This window comes from Thermobia domestica, chromosome 1, assembly GCF_964235325.1.
Source record: "Thermobia domestica chromosome 1, izTheDome1.hap1.1, whole genome shotgun sequence".
NCBI lineage: Eukaryota > Metazoa > Arthropoda > Insecta > Zygentoma > Lepismatidae > Thermobia > Thermobia domestica.
The window spans coordinates 62,602,751-62,622,412 of NC_137454.1; the positions used below are offsets into that span (position 1 = coordinate 62,602,751).

At 36.2% G+C, this 19,662-nt stretch overlaps 1 protein-coding gene across 4 annotated transcripts in view; it reads left to right on the top strand.

The window, feature by feature from the left end:
• Positions 1 to 279: 279 nt before the first annotated feature.
• The window catches only part of LOC145685432 (uncharacterized), a 124,944-nt gene continuing 105,561 nt past the window's right edge, over positions 280 to 19,662 (top strand). For all 4 annotated transcript variants that reach the window (XM_081757828.1, XM_081757833.1, XM_081757843.1 and 1 more), the window contains exon 1: positions 280 to 389. In XM_081757828.1, coding sequence (XP_081613954.1) covers positions 303 to 389 — 87 coding nt within the window. In that variant the 5' untranslated portion in view covers positions 280 to 302. The remainder of the gene's footprint in view (positions 390 to 19,662) is intronic.

Consider the following 19,662-nt stretch of genomic DNA (forward strand, 5'->3'; position numbering starts at 1 on the left):
CATTTTCAACTTTAATTTTCGTGTCGACAAAACATGGACCTTGAAGATTAAGCTGTCGAACTCAATATATTCTATAAAATAGGATCGTTTTTTTTTTTCAAATTCTAATTGTTCGATTGTAGTAAATAATAATCTAATTTTATGATCCTAAATCCTTGAATATGTGATGAAGACTCCTACATTAGTGAATTCGAATATGAAATTCCCTGTACATGTTTCAGACAACAATATACAACTTTCCAATTAATTATTAAGTGTTATATTATTTAAATATTCAGATTGTGAAATAATGGAATCGTTGTATGGCAAAAATACAAAAAATGATTTTTATTCACATAAGTCCTTTTCCAAATCATGAAATGTTCAGTTCGGCAAACAATCTGTTGTTGGTAAGTCAATAATATTTCTTAGCACTAATTAGAAAAGGTAGTGATTTTACTCATATGTTTTGGACACACTTGAAGAACAAATAATTGATGTTCTTAACAGTAATTCAACATTATTTAATTCTAAATCAAATCTAATTAAGTATATGCTAGATATTTTATATCTAGGTAAATAAACCTAAATCATTATATTAAGTGCAGTTTTCAATATATATCTATACTCGTCTGGCATTATATTGGATAACTGGTCTAAAATCAGAGCCCCACGCCTAAGGGGGCCCCGCGCTAGTGTCACGACTACTATATTCTCCAGTGCCATTTTAACAGCATATTAGGCCCCAGAGCAAACAAGTGTGTTTAATTCCTATGACTAAATTTTGCTCCCAATACACGTAATTAATATATGCCGTTCTGCTTGCGGGTCCCCGGCCAAGTACCTATGGTGCCGTTAAGATGGCTCTGCTACTCTCGGTTTCAAGTACACACAACAACATATTGCAAGTTGCAACGCAGTTACATCCATGGACTCCACAAGGGAGGGTATGGCTTCTCCCTAACAAGTAAATATATAGTGTGCATTAAGTTTGTTTAAGGCATAAGGAAATATTTTCTGAATGCTACAGTGGTTTCTTTATTTTTATTTATTTATTTTATTTTTTACGTTTACAACTTCTGTACACCCCTAACGTGGGCCCAAATTTCCTTACACACACCCCTAGGCGTAAAAATGTTGTTTTCTTTGAGTTTGAGTAAAAATGTATATCATTATTCTGGGTGTACACCCTCTTTTATTTTGAATACACCACTAAATAAAATTTCCTGGTGTTCTTGCTGAGTTATGTGATACTACCGTGAATACGGAGATGGCATTAAATAAATTAGCCACAGTGCGATTTCTTTGCATATCCTCTCTCTTATTATAGTTATTTAAAAAATACAAAACTAGAGGACAAACTTTGCCCTCTTCTGCAAAAACAATGCCGTGGATGTATTTTTAAAAAAGTAAAAAAATCAGGAAAACTACCTGGCGACCTGGAGAACTTTATTCTGCTTCAGATGTATTTTTTCCAATATCTCTAGCCTACGTTCATTGTCCTGGTGATTCGTGTTCTCACCAAACGACTCTTATGGATCCGCTAATGTGCAGAACCCGTAAAAATTTCCTTTTTCGATGTTTATGATACTGTAACCTCCTTGACTTGAAACCGTGCGCAACAAGTATTGTATTTTACGTTTTGTTTTACATGTGGATTTGAAATATGTAATAACATGACGTAGTGCTATAAGAAATCATATAATTTATGTTGGGTTGGCAATACTGTTAACCTGGTGATATTTTCGGGTTAGGGTTGTCAACCGTAAGAAATGAAAGTACTGGCACCCGCTCATTACTCTCAAAGTAGATGAAGAATAGTTGTATTTTAAACCTCGAAGTACATAGCTAAGTCTGACCAAAATGCCGGTTTGCCGGTAAAATACCGGCGAGTTGGCAATCCTATAATTGGGTATATCAAACAATGTTGCTCTCTTGGTATTTGCATGGTACGAAATTTCAGCTTCTTATATTCGTTAATTTAAAAGTTATGAGAGTAGGCCTACATCAAGGTAATGTATAGGCTACCTACTTTCTACTCACAACAAACAGTGTTGCAGCCTCTGTTACTTTTCTAACAGCATTTATAGCTAAACTAGATATATATAGGTTTGCTATACGTCCCGGTGTCTCCCCCCCCCTCTCAGTTGCTGAAATGTCCTGGTCAGTACAGAGAAGCTGTTCTGCGCATCGCTTGTTATGTGTATAGCATAATACTTAAAAAAAAAAAAAACTATAATAACAACAATCTCTTGAGCATCCTACATGGAGCTAGATACATATTGCTGCAAAATATAGGGACTTCACATATGCTGCGGATGCTTCAAACAGGAAAGAAATATAAATTGTGCCTATTTTTGTACGGTATTTCAAACACGAATTTGGTAACCAGATTAAGCTGTTGGATTTGAAATCCGTTGCAGGTGAAAGTGCAGCGATATTTTCACATCATCTTCTCTCAGTTGTCAGGAAAAATAACTTGGAAGGCAAAATTGATGGTTTTTGTGGCCACAATTGCAATACGAACTTTGGGGGAGTGAAGAGAGGAGGAAGAAACAACGTATTCACTCTTATCAAGAACGAGCTCGGTAGATCCATTAATGGTATTGGTTATGGTACCCACAATGTACGTACATAATTCTATTCAAACAGCGGTTGATGCCTTCCTATTAAATTGGAAGCTTTAGTAGTTAAAACTTATAAATACTTTCACATCTACACTGTAAGTGTGACAGCTGAAAGAAGTCTGTGAATATGCTGAAATTGAATATATTAAAGTTTTGCAGTATGGGAATACAAGATTTCTTTTACTCATGCCAGCAATTGAGGGAATTTTGCAAATTTTTGAAGGCCTGAAAGTCTATTTTAACTCACAAGAAATATGTTCAGCTCTAATAAACTTTTTGATTATGAACGAGGTGAGTTGCACCTATAGTTTGTCCACGGCCAGCTATCGTACCTTTGTTTAACAAAACTGTTTTAGCGCAATGGAGAGAGACAAATCAAGTGCCGCTGATGTTGCAGGTACAGTCCAAAAATTGAAAGAAAATCTGGAAGAATGAAGAAACTGTAATTTTGTTCCTGTTAGTGGAAAAAAAAAGCAAGATAAAAGTCAGGTAGATTATATGACCATACAAAATGACTTCGCAGTAGCGTATTTAAGGGGGGGCTCCGGGCTTAAGCCCCCCCCGAAATCCTACTTACTATAGTAAAGTATATGAATTATCTTGCAGAATTTTCACATTTTCAGGCAAAATCCCCCCCGAAAGTTAGCAAAACCTTCCCCCCGAAACAAAATCGTAAATACGCCACTACTTCAAGGCAATCAAGAACACCGATAAAGCCCATGGATAGGATGCTGTCTACCACAAACTTACATGACCTGGATTCAGTGGCGCTATTCAGCCGGTTCGCACCGGTTCGGTAGAACCGGTTGTTAAAATATTTCGAGTTCGCAGAACCGTTTGTTATACCGAGACGTAACAGTAAATTTTACCCTTTCACACACAAGAACAGCAAATTTTAGTTTAACTATCTTTGTGTTTAAACATTCTTACAGCTACAAGATTACACACACACACAATCTCTCAGAACAAGGTATTAGCGTTTATTTCTTAATCTCAAATGCTCAAATATCAAGAATGAGAACTGGGGTCACATGAGGGTAGTAGTGAGGGTTATTTATATTTGAAATGCATAAATACCATCATCAACAAATGTCGATCCATTGCTGGATTAAGGTCTTTCCAATACTTTTTGGCAACCATCTGTCTTGGATTATTCGTTTCCAAGATACTCGCAGTGCTACCTAATTTCGTCACATCATCTTTTATTAGGATACTGTGTAGGTCTCTACTTCTCATTTTTGGTGTGAAGTAAAAAATTTGCATATATATATATATACCGTAAGACGGGGTTACTTTGCACAAAATATGAAAAGAGTTTCACGGTAATTTGACGGTAAAACCATGAACTGTAAAGAGGAAGTTAGGAAGTTTCAACTGCCACCGTAAGATAGAACATCTAACTGTATTTTGGCTATAATGTTGGCGGTTAACATCAGTTCTAATTACTGGGAGGGTTCATTGTTGTAGAGGTATATGGAAAGCAGTTACTATAAAGGCCGCCAAAATTTGAAAGATATCACGTACAAGATTATGCTACTATGTATAATTGGACTTTGATGCAATAGTTGAAATTGAAATGTAAAACGTTTTAAAGTCATAAAATAATAATAATAATAATAATAATAATAATAATAATAATAATAATAATAATAATAATAATAATAATAATAATAATAATAATAATAATAATAAAATAAAACTGGGAGAAGGCGGTTTCAGCCCCTACTCGGGGTTACTTTGCACCAGTCCAAAATACCGCTTGGATTAGAAATTATTGGTACTACTGGAACCTCCTGCATTCTAAATTTAGGTATACTTCCATTTTTTTAAAAGAAATCACTAGATTTTTTGGCAGAGGGGGGGGGGGCTTGCAGCTTATATGTATAGGAATGACTAACATTAGATTTTAAAAAAAAGGAAATCATGCAGTTTGGTTATGTTTCAGCCTGAAAGTCCCAAATCCCGTAAATCTTCCACTAATTACGGTTGGGATTATATTCTTGGACATAAGGAATAACCAAGGCAAATCAGTTCATACGGATTTTTTTTTTTTCTGTTCCTGAGTTGGTATTTTTGTGGAACATATGCTAAACTATTAGAATGCAGTTCCTGTGCCGGTACCATAAAATACAAAATTTTACTTACAAATATCGATAATTCAAACTATGTACTGATACCGGTACCATTATTCTAATATCAATATTTCCTGTAGACTGCATACAGTTTTGTGTAGAAAGTAAAATGTATAAATACTGAAGGGAAAACATTGCACAGAAACGTTATGTTCGTATGTTGAACATACTTTTTTGTATGTTGTGCAAAATAACCCCACGTATGGAGTTACTTTGTACCTAGTGATGGGTAAATTCCCGGGAAGATATTTTTCGGGAATATTCCCTGGGAAGATTCCCAAAATGGGAATTTATCTGGGAATTTATGTACAAACAGAAAGAAAATTGCATTCTATTACTATATTATGATTTCAAAGTGGAATTAATTTTTATATCAAAGCATATTATTACTGTTGACCGCAGAGGATTCTTTAAAATGTATATTCTGAACGGTACTATGTTACTTTATTAACACTTTATTATATTTAGAGAGTACGCATAAATGTATATTTATATACAACATGTTATATCAATTAAATATGTGTGAAAAAATATATAGTAAATTATAAAGTAACTGTTTAAATTTATATGTAAGTGGATTTGCTCAACTTGACTCTATTACTGATATTATAAACACATTAAATTTATAAATGTTATAAACCAATTAGATTGGGTAAATGCTAGAAGATACATGTATCACCAATTTAACAACATTTGCGCATACATATTTATGGTCTATAAGAAAACGTTATATGATTGGTAAGTATCGAATCCATCTTACTCGATTCAAGAGTTTAGTGAATGTCAAGACATTGTGTTCTAATTTGCAGTGGCACTTTATTTCAAATATTATTAAGTTGTTCATTATAAAATTAACCAATAACTGATTGTCTGTATGAAATGATTATTTTATATATATATATATATATATATATATATATATATATATATATATATATATATATATATATATATATATCTGTATCTATATGTATATCTCATTCCGACCTTGTCTATTGCTTGTAAAGCTCAATGACAATAAAATATTCTATTCTATTCTATTCTATTCTATTCTATGTTCACAAAATTTGGAAGATACTTACTTATCTTTATATTTTAACACGTAACATTGCCATACACCACCTTTCATTCTACCTATTTCTCGAAATCCCATACGTTAATTCACATGTAAAAGAAGTCCGAGTACCTCTTCAGAAATTCGAGTCAGAGAGAGGAGACAGACCGACGTCTATTACTAATGGTGGTTCAGGGTTTATTAATAGCACTTCGTCTCTATTTCTACATAATTCTAAATTACTTTACAAAATGGTTCCTTTTCATCATTTGTAAATTAGTACTTTGCTAATTTTGGCTGTTCTTTAGCATGGGGGGCCAGCTTTTGCACCTACTTTTTAGCGATATTCTATTCCGATTCGGTTGTTTTATTTTTTCATACGTTAAACTACGTTACAAACATTAAATTCAGACAGCATTGCAGAGCGAGCGTTAGCGAATGAAGGCGGGTTAGAGCCCCCCATGGCACGATGTTTTCTATCCAAATTCTTTAAAACGTAGAAGTAAATCATAATATATAAAAATAAAGTAATTAGTCATATGGTTCTTATAATTTGGAAGATAAAGTAAAAGAAATGGAAATAAATTCCTTCCCGGGAATTTATAGGCCAGGGAAAAAACCCGGGAATATTCCCATTTTTTAAATTCCTTCCCACTGGGAATATTCCCACTGCCCATCACTATTTGTAGCAAAGTTTATATTTCAATAACCATGGTTATTGAATGTTTACTAATGAGCTTGCATGAATATTTTCCTTATTTATCTAGGTATTATATGTTTAAAATACAGGGTTCTAAATCATTACGTTTGTAAGTTACATGCGATTTTCTTTAAAATGGCTTAAATCTTGTGGTATATACGGTATATACAGGGTGGCTCATTTTAATCTTTCCATGGAAATATCTCAAAAACGGTTGAACATAAACGAACCAAACAAAAACTCAAGTAGGAAATACCATGGGGCAAATCGAATGGTGTTATCGCGGAGCCCTCCAGGGCCACCCTTAATGGAGGCCCGGGGCCCAACTTTAAAATTTTAAATGGAAACATGGGGCGAGTGATACCTCGTTTGATAGATCTTTAAAAACTAAAAAGCGTTGTGGCAAAAGATTTTTTATATCCATCATTGTATTCAAAATGGCCGCCAAGACATGGTGCCTGTACCAGATAAAACGTCCAGTAACCTAATATGAAAATAGTTGAACATAAATGAACCGAACAAAAACTCAAATAGAAAATGTGATGAGGTACATCGATTGGTATTGTCGTGGTGGGTCCCAAGGCCACCCAGGGTCCAACTTCAAAATTGTATATGGAAAGATGGGGTGAGTAATATCTCGTTTTGACATATCTTTAAAAACTAAAGAGCGATATTGCAAAAGATTGCTCGTATGGGTAGTGCTCTTAAACGGGTCGGGTTGTCGGGTCGGGTTGTCGGGCCAGGCTACTCGGGTCGGGTCAGTTGGGTCAGCTCGGGTTGGGTTGTCCGGTCGGGTTATTCAGGTCGGGTTGTCGGGTCGGGTCAATCGGATCAGCTCGGGCCGGGTTATTCGGGTCGGGTCAATCGGGTCAGCTCGGGTCGGGTCAGTTCACTTTGGTCAACTGAGTTTAGGTTGAGCTTAAACTCGGCTGGAGTCGAAAGCTGCTGTTTTCCACTAGCTGCATAATTAAAAATAGCAATTTTCAATTGATTTTATAGAAGCCATAAATCTATTTTGAACACTTGCAGCTAGTGTTTTTATGGTAAATGGTTATTTTTGTACTTGTGTGTACTTTAATTTTTAAATGTGGAAGATTGATTTTACCAATCGACTGTAATATTAATATCTACGTCAATATGGAGTCTAGATTTAGAACAAAACTAAAAGTTGTTTAAGCAAGGCCAAAAGAAAGATTGGATATGGACGACCAAGCCCAATCAGGGCCGCGGTAGCTCAGTGGTAGAGAATTCATCTCTGGTGCATGGTGTCCATGGTTCGATCCCAGCTTGTGCTAAGTGGGCTTTGTGGTGTAGAAACGCCGTGTAGTGGGTTTTCTCGAGGTTCTCCTGTTTCCTCCCACTTTCTTCATTCCACCATTGCATTCATTTCTCATGGTCACCATATCCCTTAGCCTCGGTGCAGAATCGAGGGACCTTAAACTGAATATTTCATTTTATTTCACCAAGCCCAAGAACATCGATACAAGAATAAGATAAAGATTGGATATGCAAGACGAAGGACATAGTAATCTTGCTCTTGGCCTTGTTTTGGTGATCACGAAGTAGCGATGAGCATATTTTCTTGCTTTCCGCATAGTATGAAAGACCATAATCAAAATCACACTTGGTCTTCATTTGTACCGATGAGGCGAGCATTCTTGGCTCTTGTATAGCATGAAAGATAACCAAGACTACGAAATGCAGGACCAAGACTTGACTGTGCAAGACAAAGAATAAAACGCAGTATTGATGATCAAGACCCAGGGTGCGAATTGTTTGAATTTCATTTGTTGGGCTGAAAGTGATGAAATAAAATTAGTACTTTATAATTAATTATCATACTGTATTTTAAAATTTTAAATTACAAAATTCATATTATGTATCTTCTTACGTGCAACTATATATACTGTAAAATACGTTTTAATTACCGAGAAAGAAAAATCAAAGTGTCGCGGGTCCCGGAATCATAAGAACCTATTTTGGAATGAAAGTTGAAGGGTTGGAAAAAATCACAGGTGTTCTCCCGTTTCCTCAATCCTTATCATTGTAATTAAACGATTTCCTTTTGTCTCCGCCAAGAGACTCTTGCTACTGCCTTCCGAGAAGACCCCCTGCCGTCCGAGCAGGTGAGAACACTGACCTTGAATAAAAATTTTGTAACATAGAACTAAAGCAAGAAAAAAATAAATTTCTCACACATCGGACACTGGTATCAGTTATAAAAAGAAATAACCAAACCTCAAAAGTGTCAAATATTCATTAAGATGCATATACAAATCCCCCGCTTGATCTAGCTAGTTGTTAACGTGTAAGACTTCGGTACACGTGGTCTGGGTTTAATTCCCAATGGGAGTGCATTTGGCGTTCACCCAGTGTCGTGACCATAGTGCTCTCAAACGGGTCGGTCCGGTCAACTCGGGTCGGGTTGTCGGGTCGGGCTGTCGGGTCAATGGGTCAGCTCGGGTCGGGTAGTCGGGTCAGGTCAATCGGATCGGTTCACAGGTCGGGTCGGGTCGGGTCAGTCAATTCGGGTCACGGGTCGAGTCGGGTCAGTCTTCAACCCGACCCGTTGAGAGCACTACGTATGGGTCACCGTTTTCAATATGACCTGTATCAGATAAAACGTCCAGTACCACTAGTATGAAAACTGTTGAAGATAAATGAACAGAACAAAAATTCGAATAGGAAATCACAAGAGGGTATTTATCATTCTACGACTCGGGAATGTTGCAACAGAGGAAAAGATTATTAGAGTGAAAGTACTATAATGGAAGGGAGGAAATCGAATTCGTAAAAAAGTTATCGCTCCAACCTCCCTCTGTAAGTGGGAAGGAATGGTGAAATTGCAAATGAGACCTTTCTTAGTTTTTGCAAATTGCATCTACGAAGAAAGTTACCTGAAATGCGTTTTATAAGAGATAGATGTCTCTGTAATGGGATAAAGTGTGTAAAATTCTTGTTAAATGGTATCTTCTATTTTGATTGTAGGCAATGATTTGATGTAAAAATGAATCAACTGAAATGGGAAACAAATTTGTCGAATAATACAATTTCAGAATAATGTGTACAAACGTCAACCTTTTCATATTAGGTTACTGGACGTTTTATCTGATACAGACGTCAGCCATCTTGAATAGGGTAACCGATATGAAAAATCTTTTGCCACAACGCTTTTTAGTTTTTAAAGATCTATCGAACGAGGAATCACTTGTCCCATGTTTCTATTTAAAATTTTAAAGTTGGGCCCCGGGCCCCCACGAAGGGCGGCCCGGGGAGGCACCGCAACAACACCATTCGATGCAGTAGCGTAGCCAGGATATGTGTTTGGGGGGGGCAAGTGCTGTTATAGGTACATATAGAAAAATTACAAACAAAAAATATATAAACATAAAAATATATAAAAAAATTACAAACATCAAACTACCAAAGTACATTGTCGGACCTCTTTGGGGAGTGTGGCCCCTCCGGCCCCCCTCCCTACGCCACTGATTCGGTGTGCCCCATGGCATTCCCTATTTGAGTTTTTGTTTGGTTTATTTATGTTTAACCGTTTTCAAGATATTTCCGTGGAAAGATTGAAATGGGCCACCCTGTATATAGAACCGGTTGTTGAAAAATTACAATATCAACACTGCCTGGATTGAACTAATGTTCCCTCGCTCTAACATTGGGACACCGTTTCTCCCAATGCTGACTGTCGTCCTAGGACATATCAAGAAGTGTAGCTACATCTTATTTATTCCTTTATTATTCATTGTCAGAGTTGTTTCGTGTAATTTAAATTCATATATATTACAAGGTGACCAGACGTCCCGTTTTAGCCGGGACAGTCCATTTTTTCCAACCGTTGTCCCGTTTTATTCTGATTCTCGAACGGGACGCCTAAATGTTCCGTTTTTAAGTAAAAATGACCTAGGTGTCCCGTAATTTATTATTTAAGATATAAATCGTCAATGCAAATTCTCTCTTCCGTACCAACACTCGTTGCCAAGATTCAGCCGTGAACTTCTGAATTTTCAAATGGGAATTGAGTGTTCGTGGTTCAAGTAAGAATTGAGTGGGAATTCTGAGTGTTCAACTAGTTAAAAGGTAGAACTTGCAATCGGGAACCATTATTTGTCGTGTGGTACACGCAAAGTTACAAACGGTGTGTTATCACCCTTACTTGTGTATTTTGTAAATTGAGAACACTGCTGAGTCTCAAAATGAAATCTGGAAGTCAGATACCCCCCCCCCGTAGCCGATTCGTATGCGTCCCGTTTTCGCAAGTGAAAATTCTGGTCACCTTGATATATTAGGCCCTATAGGCGGATTTTCATGTGTCCTTTACCTCCGTGAGTTGCGAGCGATTGTGCTAAACAGCCAATGAAATCACGCATCGGAGATGGCGCGCTACACTCGCGTCAGAGTAGAAATTTGTTCAATTCTGACGGAAGTAGCGCGCGTACACTATTGTATTCACTGACTAACATGGCGGAAGTCGCAAACTTTCTATTTTACGCATGCGCATTAGCTAGGGAGTAGTAATTTGGCGCAATACACGCACGGATGTATGAAAACGAAAATAATTTACGGTGAATACGCTACATGCGATGCTTCCGTTCTAACGCGGGCATGAAAATCCGCCTTATATTGTGCAATACTTGGAATATCGAGTAATCAATTTTACATTATTAACTGAAGTTGCGCTAGCTCCACTGATAATGGTGGTCAGACGCCGCCACTGATCAATACACCGTAATATATTTATATTTTTCACACATACAGTATAAAATTTAAAAATATTGAATAAATTTATATTTCTAATAGATATTTTCAAATTGTACTCTTGTAAATATTAATGCATGTAGTTTTTTCATTTAGATCAGATTATGGTGAAAATTTTGCATTTGTGAAGAAACAATATAAAATATTTTACACATTGCTAGAAAGGCTGTACATATATAGTTTTTTTTTTTTTTTTAATACGATCAGCTGATTTGGTTTACCATAGAATATAGATTACTTGTAGAAGAACGGGAGGGCATAAACTTTTTTCGTACAATACGGCGAAGTTCATATACTTGCCAATAGATGGCAGAAATAGCTACCAATGGAAGCACACAGGATTTATCATTCTATACTTTTTCTACGCCTTCTACATGAGGCTACACTAGCTGTGTGAGGTTACGGACCACTACTGTATCCAGAAAAATGTTATGTGGGAGGCGGATGGGTGTGTAAAGTGCGTTAAGTAAAAAAATGAGTGTTCTACAGAAATCGCTTTTGAAAGCTCAGACATAAATCCAAAAATAATCTTATTTACATGCAGAGCTACAAGAGCTAATCATTTCCCCAAAAACGGATTTTGGATTTATGTCTGGACCCTGAAATGTGACTTCTCCAAAATATTAATTTTTGACTTAACGCACTTTACACACCCGCCCGCCAATTTTAATGTCGAAGAAACACATTTATATATTTAACTTAAAGTTCTCCTTTCTCGTAAGAGTAAATTTGTTTTTAGTAGCTATTTACAATCCAGAGATGGAGTGGGTCAAGTGGGTCAAGTTTTCTGAGTGGGTCGTGGGTCAACAGCATGTGACCCACTGTGACCAACCACCCACCGTGACCCACTGCGACCCACCACCCACCATGACCCACTGACCCACCACCCACCATGACCCACTATGACCCACTGCGACCCACCACCCACCGTGACCCACTGCGACCCACCGACTCAGTATGATCTACCGACCCTCTCTGCTCACTGCATTGTAGACAGTATCTTCTGAAGACTGGTAAATTTGTCTCCGTTTTACTTTCAAGACCTTTATTTCCTTTCCTTTTCCACTTGTTTCTGTCTACTTACCTGAGGTGAGTATATCTAACCAAGTGAAAAAAGAACTTCAAGCACTTTTGGATATTGATATTTTTAACTGTAATAATAGCAATAGGACTTACACTACAACTTGGCTTTCGAGACCTGTGAGTTTTTGAGCTAACTACTGGAAAAAATACATTTTTGAATCACTGTAATATAGAAAAAATTTAATGTAACTAAGTGTGCCTGATCATCACGGTCAAATTGCAAAGTCAAATGAAATTACTTTCGGTATATAGTTCGGCCTTAATCCAAATTGGGATGTTATATTGCTTTTATTATAATGCATAATATCCTAAGGAGGTAGTGAGGATCCAAATTTTTGCGGAAAAAAATGAGTATCTCGCAAGCCGTTAAACTTACGGAGCTGAAGTTCAGTGTATTAACTCTTTATTGAAAATAAACAGAATGTGTCCTAGCATTTTTTAAAATTCTCCTTTATGTGGGGGAGGGGCATTTTCTATATATGGAAAATTGGTAGTGAGTTGGTTTGTAAAAATTAGGGATGGGCACGAGCGAGTTCAACCGAGTTTTCTTTGAAACTTGATTCGACTCGAAACAGGCACGTTTGAACCCGACTCTAGAACTCGGCTCGAAAAATTTCCTCCAACTCGACTCGAACTTCGACTCGAATTTGGTTCGAGTTTCGAGTCGAGTCTAGCCAAAACGAGCGAAATCGAGCCTAATCGTGTGTGTAGTTCAAGTACTCTCTTCAAGTATCATACATACACAATACAATTATTATCAATGACACTTATTATTATTATTATTATTATTATTATTATTATTATTATTATTATTATTATTATTATTATTATTATTATTATTATTATTATTATTATTATTATTATTATTATTATAAGGACCGCCATGGCTCATTGGTAGAGCGTTCACCTCTGGTGCATGGGGTCCCGGGTTCCATCTCTACTCCCGCCAAGTGAACCTTGTGGTGGACGAACACCGTGTGCATGGGTTTTCTCGTGGCCCGCCCATTTCCTCCCACTTTCTTCATTTCATTCATTTCTCATCATTCCCATCTCCTTTAGCCTAGCCGACATAAGAGTCGGACGTAAAACTCAAAGATTTATTATTATTACAGCGTTTTTGCTTCGCAGTTGGAAGGTCCCATGCTCGAATCCAGAGTTCAGTATCCTGACTGAGGTTTTCCAATGTTGAGATGGTATCTTAAAATACAGACCCTGGTCGCCATCCTTCCACTTCCTTTCCCAATGTTATTATTGTTGATTTGAGGGCTCCAGTGTAAAATGGCCTCTGAGATTGTATCTGGTAGCTTAGTAATAAATAAATAAATATATATCTCGTTCACTTAATTCTGCAAAAGATGGCTGATGGTGGGCATGAAGTCATACGTTTCGAGGTACATATACAGTTCCTAAGAGACCACCACTTTTACGATACTTTTTCGATACGAGACAGACACAAACTTTGTCTCCTAGACTATTGTTGTGGTCTGTATATGAGTAATTTTAAGACACAATCTATGCTACATTCGCGAAGTGTTCTCTCGGTATTCGTGTAAAATTGATTCAAATGCGAAGTTCTCCGCGGCTCAATGCATATTGCACTAATTTTAATGGCCCATATGTAATTTGCATATTTATGGGCCTTCATATATCCAGAATTCAATCGTACACTACTATAACGCTCGGGAACAAATATTTTTTACACTAGTTTCTTTAGATGGAACTGGACATGAATGTGGGTATATACAACAAAAAATTGGATCAAGTATTGTATCAAAGAATTGTTTTGAATGAATATTAGTCTAGTAGTACTTTACTGAGTAAATAAGCAGAACGATATGGAGGAGAGATTTGAATCGGATAAGCACAACAGTGCCGTGTGATTGAAGAAGACAAAATTATGTATGCAACACTGCTGTCAGAAATAAGGTAAAGTATGAATAATGATAATATATTGTAGATATTCACTATTAATAATAATAATAATAATAATAATAATAATAATAATAATAATAATAATAATAATAATAATAATAATAATAATAATAATAATAATAATAATAACAATTTCAGCACGCAAAGTGTCACACGTAAATATTTCGTGAAAGCAGAGAAATGAACTTGTTTTTCCGATTGCCTTTGTAAATAGCTGTGGGATTCTTCCTGTTATTTGAGGAGTGTCTGCAAATTTTGACTACCATAGCTTTGCTCAAGTAAATGACACACTGCCGCAGAAAAGTAATATTGTTCTTCTCCTATTTTTATTGCCTACTATAAAAAAGGAAAGAGCTTAAAACTATTCAGTAAAGAAAAGTCTGAACCTCTGTAGGGAGGGACCTCTGATTACATATTCCGTTTGGAGGTAACTTGTTTACTTGCAGAGTTGCAGGGCTGTTGAACAATAAACCACACGCGTTCAGTTGCAGTCCAGTCTAAATCTGTAAGAACGTTTGCTCCAATGAATAAGATAAAAGAGAATTTCCGGCCATACAAAATATGAAGAAGCGAAGTCAGTACTTTATTTACCATGATATGTGGGGGGCGCGGTAGCTCAGTAGTAGAGCGTTCACCTCCGGTGCTTGGGGTCCCTAGTTCGATCACAGCTCGCGCCGTGTGGACTTTGTGGTGGACAAACACCGTGCTCGTGGGTTTTCTCGGGATTCTCCCGTTTCCTCCCACTTTCTTCATTCCACCATTTCACTCATCTCTCATCACCGTCTTCTTTAGCCTAACCGGCAAAACCGTGGGACATAAAACTTAAAGATTTCATTTCGTTTTTACCATGATATGAGAGGATTTAGCGAACATCATGATAATTGTCACTTCTGGTAAAAGTAAGTTATTAGGTGGACTGGATTGGTATTAAACCACAAGGGAAACTTGTTTGGTATGTGTCATTGTATGGAATTGCATAGGAATGATGAACTTTCTTTTCATACTTACTCGAAAGTCAGAAAATGTGGCATACAATTATGTTTCCACGAGCTGCCCATATTATACAAATAACAACATTGTTATCAGGAATAGGCTTTTTAAAATATTGGTAATAATAATAATAATAATAATAATAATAATAATAATAATAATAATAATAATAATAATAATAATAATAATAATAATATGTAGAAACTAGATGACGATTATTCTTCTCGCAAAAAATTCTAAATATGAGGAATTTAAAAATACCATAGGAAAATTATAAAGCTAAAGACAGTATAGGAATATTACGAAAGAGTATTATGAAGATAATTTAAAGTTAAGTATGATTTCTTTTGTCACTAGAATTCTTTATAATGACGATACTAACAGAAAAACAGATTAATAAAGCAATATGTTAATACTGAAAAATTAGTAATTTCTCCATATAGCCTATGATAAGATATTAAGAAAAGTGATCAATTTTGAATTATCCCTTTTATTAATCATTCATAATGGGAGCCATTTCAACACAGCTATACACAGTCACATATACAGTATAAAGACAAGGAGATTTAATGTTGATAATTATGGTTGGAGGGGTTATTCGAGATATATATATGATAAAATATTGGAAAATATGGTAAATTTTACGTATTAATTAATTACGAGTATTCATAACGTGAGAGCTGCTTCAACACGGCTATAGCATAAAGGTGTATACCAGGAGATAAATTGATACCCACATCAATTTGATTAAAGAGGGCCTACATGAGACACATCATGTATAGGCTTATATCAATCTTAGAATACCCCGGCAACCCTGTTATTTTTCTGTTCTGGAGTTAGCAGTTATCTGAATCACCGCGGTGCTCCGCCCGGGTTTAGGGTTGTCAACGGATCGAGTGGCTCGGCTCACAGCTCATCTACTATCGATCCGAACCGAGAAATGAGTCGAGTCAACACCTCACCTAACCGAGACGGCAAAAACCGATGGCTCACCTGAGCCGAACCGAACCGATTCGGTGGCTCATCCCGAACGAGTCGGCTCAGGCCATCGGCTCAATTGAGCCGAGCCGATGGCTCATCCCAACCGAGCCGGCTCGAGCTGTTAGCTCAGTTGAACCGAGCCGAGCCCGTTGACATCACCGGGTTGGGCTTCTGCTTAGGTTCAGAAATACGACCGTGCAGGTCTCATCCTTGATGGTAAAAACTACAGTATATACATATATTGGTGCTTACGACATTTGAGGCTGTCCTTTTATTTTTTTTTTTTTTAAATCTATTGTGGTCTCGTTATCGAGACGAGATGAGATGCAAGCAGTGTCCCTCTCGTGAGCAACACTAAAAGTATTCCACAGTACGGCTTACATTTCTCATGGCTTTCGCTTTCCAGTTTAATCAGGCCATGATTTCAAATCGAGCTAAAACGAGCTAAACGAGCGAGCCATGTATCAAACTCGACTCGACTCGAAACTCGATCTCAAAAACAGTAACTCGGCACGAAACTCGACTCGAGAAAACTACCCTTTACACGGCTCGAAACTCGACTCGAATTCGAGTCGAGTTTCGAGTCGAGTCGAGTTTCAGCTCGACTCGTGCCCATCCCTAGTAAAAGTGATCAAAAACGATCGGTTATTTAAGAAAAAAATCAAAAACAAAAAATACAGTGCTTGGCTTCATATATACATTGCTTTCTGTTATAGTAATTGCTGAAACTTATGTTTATTATATGGAGCGCTTACAGCACAGGGAATCAACCCATAAAGTTGTGAGAAAAATAGGCATACAATTTGTACTGTAAGCTTAATTACACGGAAATTTTAAGTTTAGATTATACGCATAATTGTATGGAAAATTTTACACTTTTTTCCCTTTACGTTGGTCTACTTACTTTGATTTGGAACTTTCAAATTTCATCTTTTTTCCACTGAAAAGCATTGATAATTCAACAAGGAAATAATTATATTATAATAATTTAATTGAAATTCATCGTAATTTGACACATGGCAAACAGCATGGGTGGTAATTGAAGGAGAAGAAGGAGGGAAATTCCCATTCACCTCTGAACACTTTCCAGGAACCTCGTTCCCTTTCGCTTTCTAGACTCACTAGCGGATCCAGAAGGATCGTTTGGGAGGGGCGGTTCGCTTTGTCGAAGATGAGTGTAGCTTCAAGGTGACCAGTATTTAATTCGCAAGAATGGGACTCATATAAATCCGGGGCTGGAAGGGGTTGAAAAAAAAAAAAGATTCCCAGATTCCACTTTGGGACCCGAAATTATATATATATATATATATATATATATATATATATATATATATATATATATATATATATATATATATATATATATATATATATATATATATATATATATATATATATATATATTTTTTAATGGGAGTATTTTTTCTGTAGATTTAAGTTAAATACGTACTTCCGTTTCGGAGACGTGACGGTGTCATGATTCACTTCACACACAGTCAGCGCAACGTATGAGATGCACTGTCTGGCACAGTACTTGCACAAAAGAAAATACTGTATTGACGATATCATTCATTTTAACGAAAAAGTGTACAATTTGCTCTAATCATTTATATTTTGAGTAACTTGCGGGACAGCAGTTAGAAAAATTAATACAAAATTAATCTCTCTATATTTGTGTGGGGTCCGCGAAACATAATATAATTATAGTTATGCTTACAACAACAATAAAATTACCTAGGTATATTATACTAGCCTTCGTCTAGGTGGAGCTCGCCCCAGATCCCCAATCTGGTCTACGGCCGTAGCAGATGTTCCTACGTGGTACTGTTGCACAATATTTCGCGTTCTCCCTTCTGCCTTTCATATAGAATTGGATTGAGCTAAGACTGTGTCACGAAATTCAAACACCTCGTAAGGCATTTTAATGAACCAGCCCCACCTTTTTTCCTTCTCTTCTACGTTAAGTGAAAAAAAAAAAGACGTTCGAATAAATTTTGAATTATTTTAAATGAAAAATCAAATTATCAACTTTCATGTTTCTAACCGCAAGGGATCCCGAGATATGGCATCTTATAATAATAATAATAATAATAATAATAATAATAATAATAATAATAATAATAATAATAATAATAATAATAATAATAATAATAATAATCCCACCCCTTTTCTTCCCTTCTAGGTAAAATATAAAAAATACTGCTATACGTATTGAATTATTTTAAGTGGAAAGTCCATATACGAAATTTCATGTTTGTAACCTTAAAAGATTCTTAGATATTGATATCTTATTATAATATTTGCAATCGCCGACACTTTTTCTTTCCATCTCTTTTTTCTCTGTTTTACTATAATATAAAAAAAAAGTTGAAACGCGTGTCAAATTATTTTAAATGAGAAATCCAAATGCCAAATTTCAAGTCTCTAGTCGTAACGAATTCGAAGAGATGGCCATCTTATTAAAGTAATTTCCACCCCATTCTCCCTTCCTTTCTTCGAATTAAAAAAAAAAAATCCTTCCTTAGTAATACCCTACGTAACAAATCTTATATACTGTCCTAATTTCAAGTTTCTAGCTTAAGTGGTTTGGCCTGTACGAAGTTACTCACTCAGGATTTCGTCTTTTATGTATGAATTACAATAACAAACTTGTATTATTTCTCAAGAAAATATGAAATGCCATTTGAAGTCATAATAAATCCCTGGTCCCTTCCTAATGTTTCCGTGTTGAACCCCAAAAGTCACGGCTCTCTTTGTTGATCTAGTAGCTAGCGAACGTACCTTTGATCTTTGATGCAAGGGGTTCTGTGGTTTGATTCCCGGTGAGTGAGCATCGAACGCACTACAGTGGTTCAGATCCAACTTTAAACTCTAGTCCTCGTTCTGTAAAGCATCGCTTTTGGCAAACGACGTAAATACATATTAATCAATCAACCAACTGAAAAGTCTCAGGTTCAGAGAGCTTTCCGGCAAGGAGCGCTGATGTGTTGGGAAACAGATTTTGCAAGAAAAAATGGATAAGATAATCTAATATGTACTAAGAAGAAGAACTATTAAAATGTTTTTTTTTAAGAAAACAACCTTGCCTAAGGGACAAGAGAGACTTCTTAATTATTAGAAACATAATTAAAGTGTGATAATCACGAGGGATATAAGGAGGATACAGGCTGGCAAAAGGGAAGGACGGAAACAGCCAAAGACGAGATGAGAATTCAGAGTCATGTGGGTGAGAGGACACCTTATTCTCATGTAAGACTTTTTCCTGTTTGTAAATCTCAGTTGGAAAGGAATCTGAGCTAAGTAAGGTCTCTTATGTAAAATATTTTGTGATTACAAAATTTACGTTATTTCAATATAAACTTATTGTTGTTGTTTTTTTTTTTTTTTTTTTTTTTCATTTCTCAATAATCTCTCTCA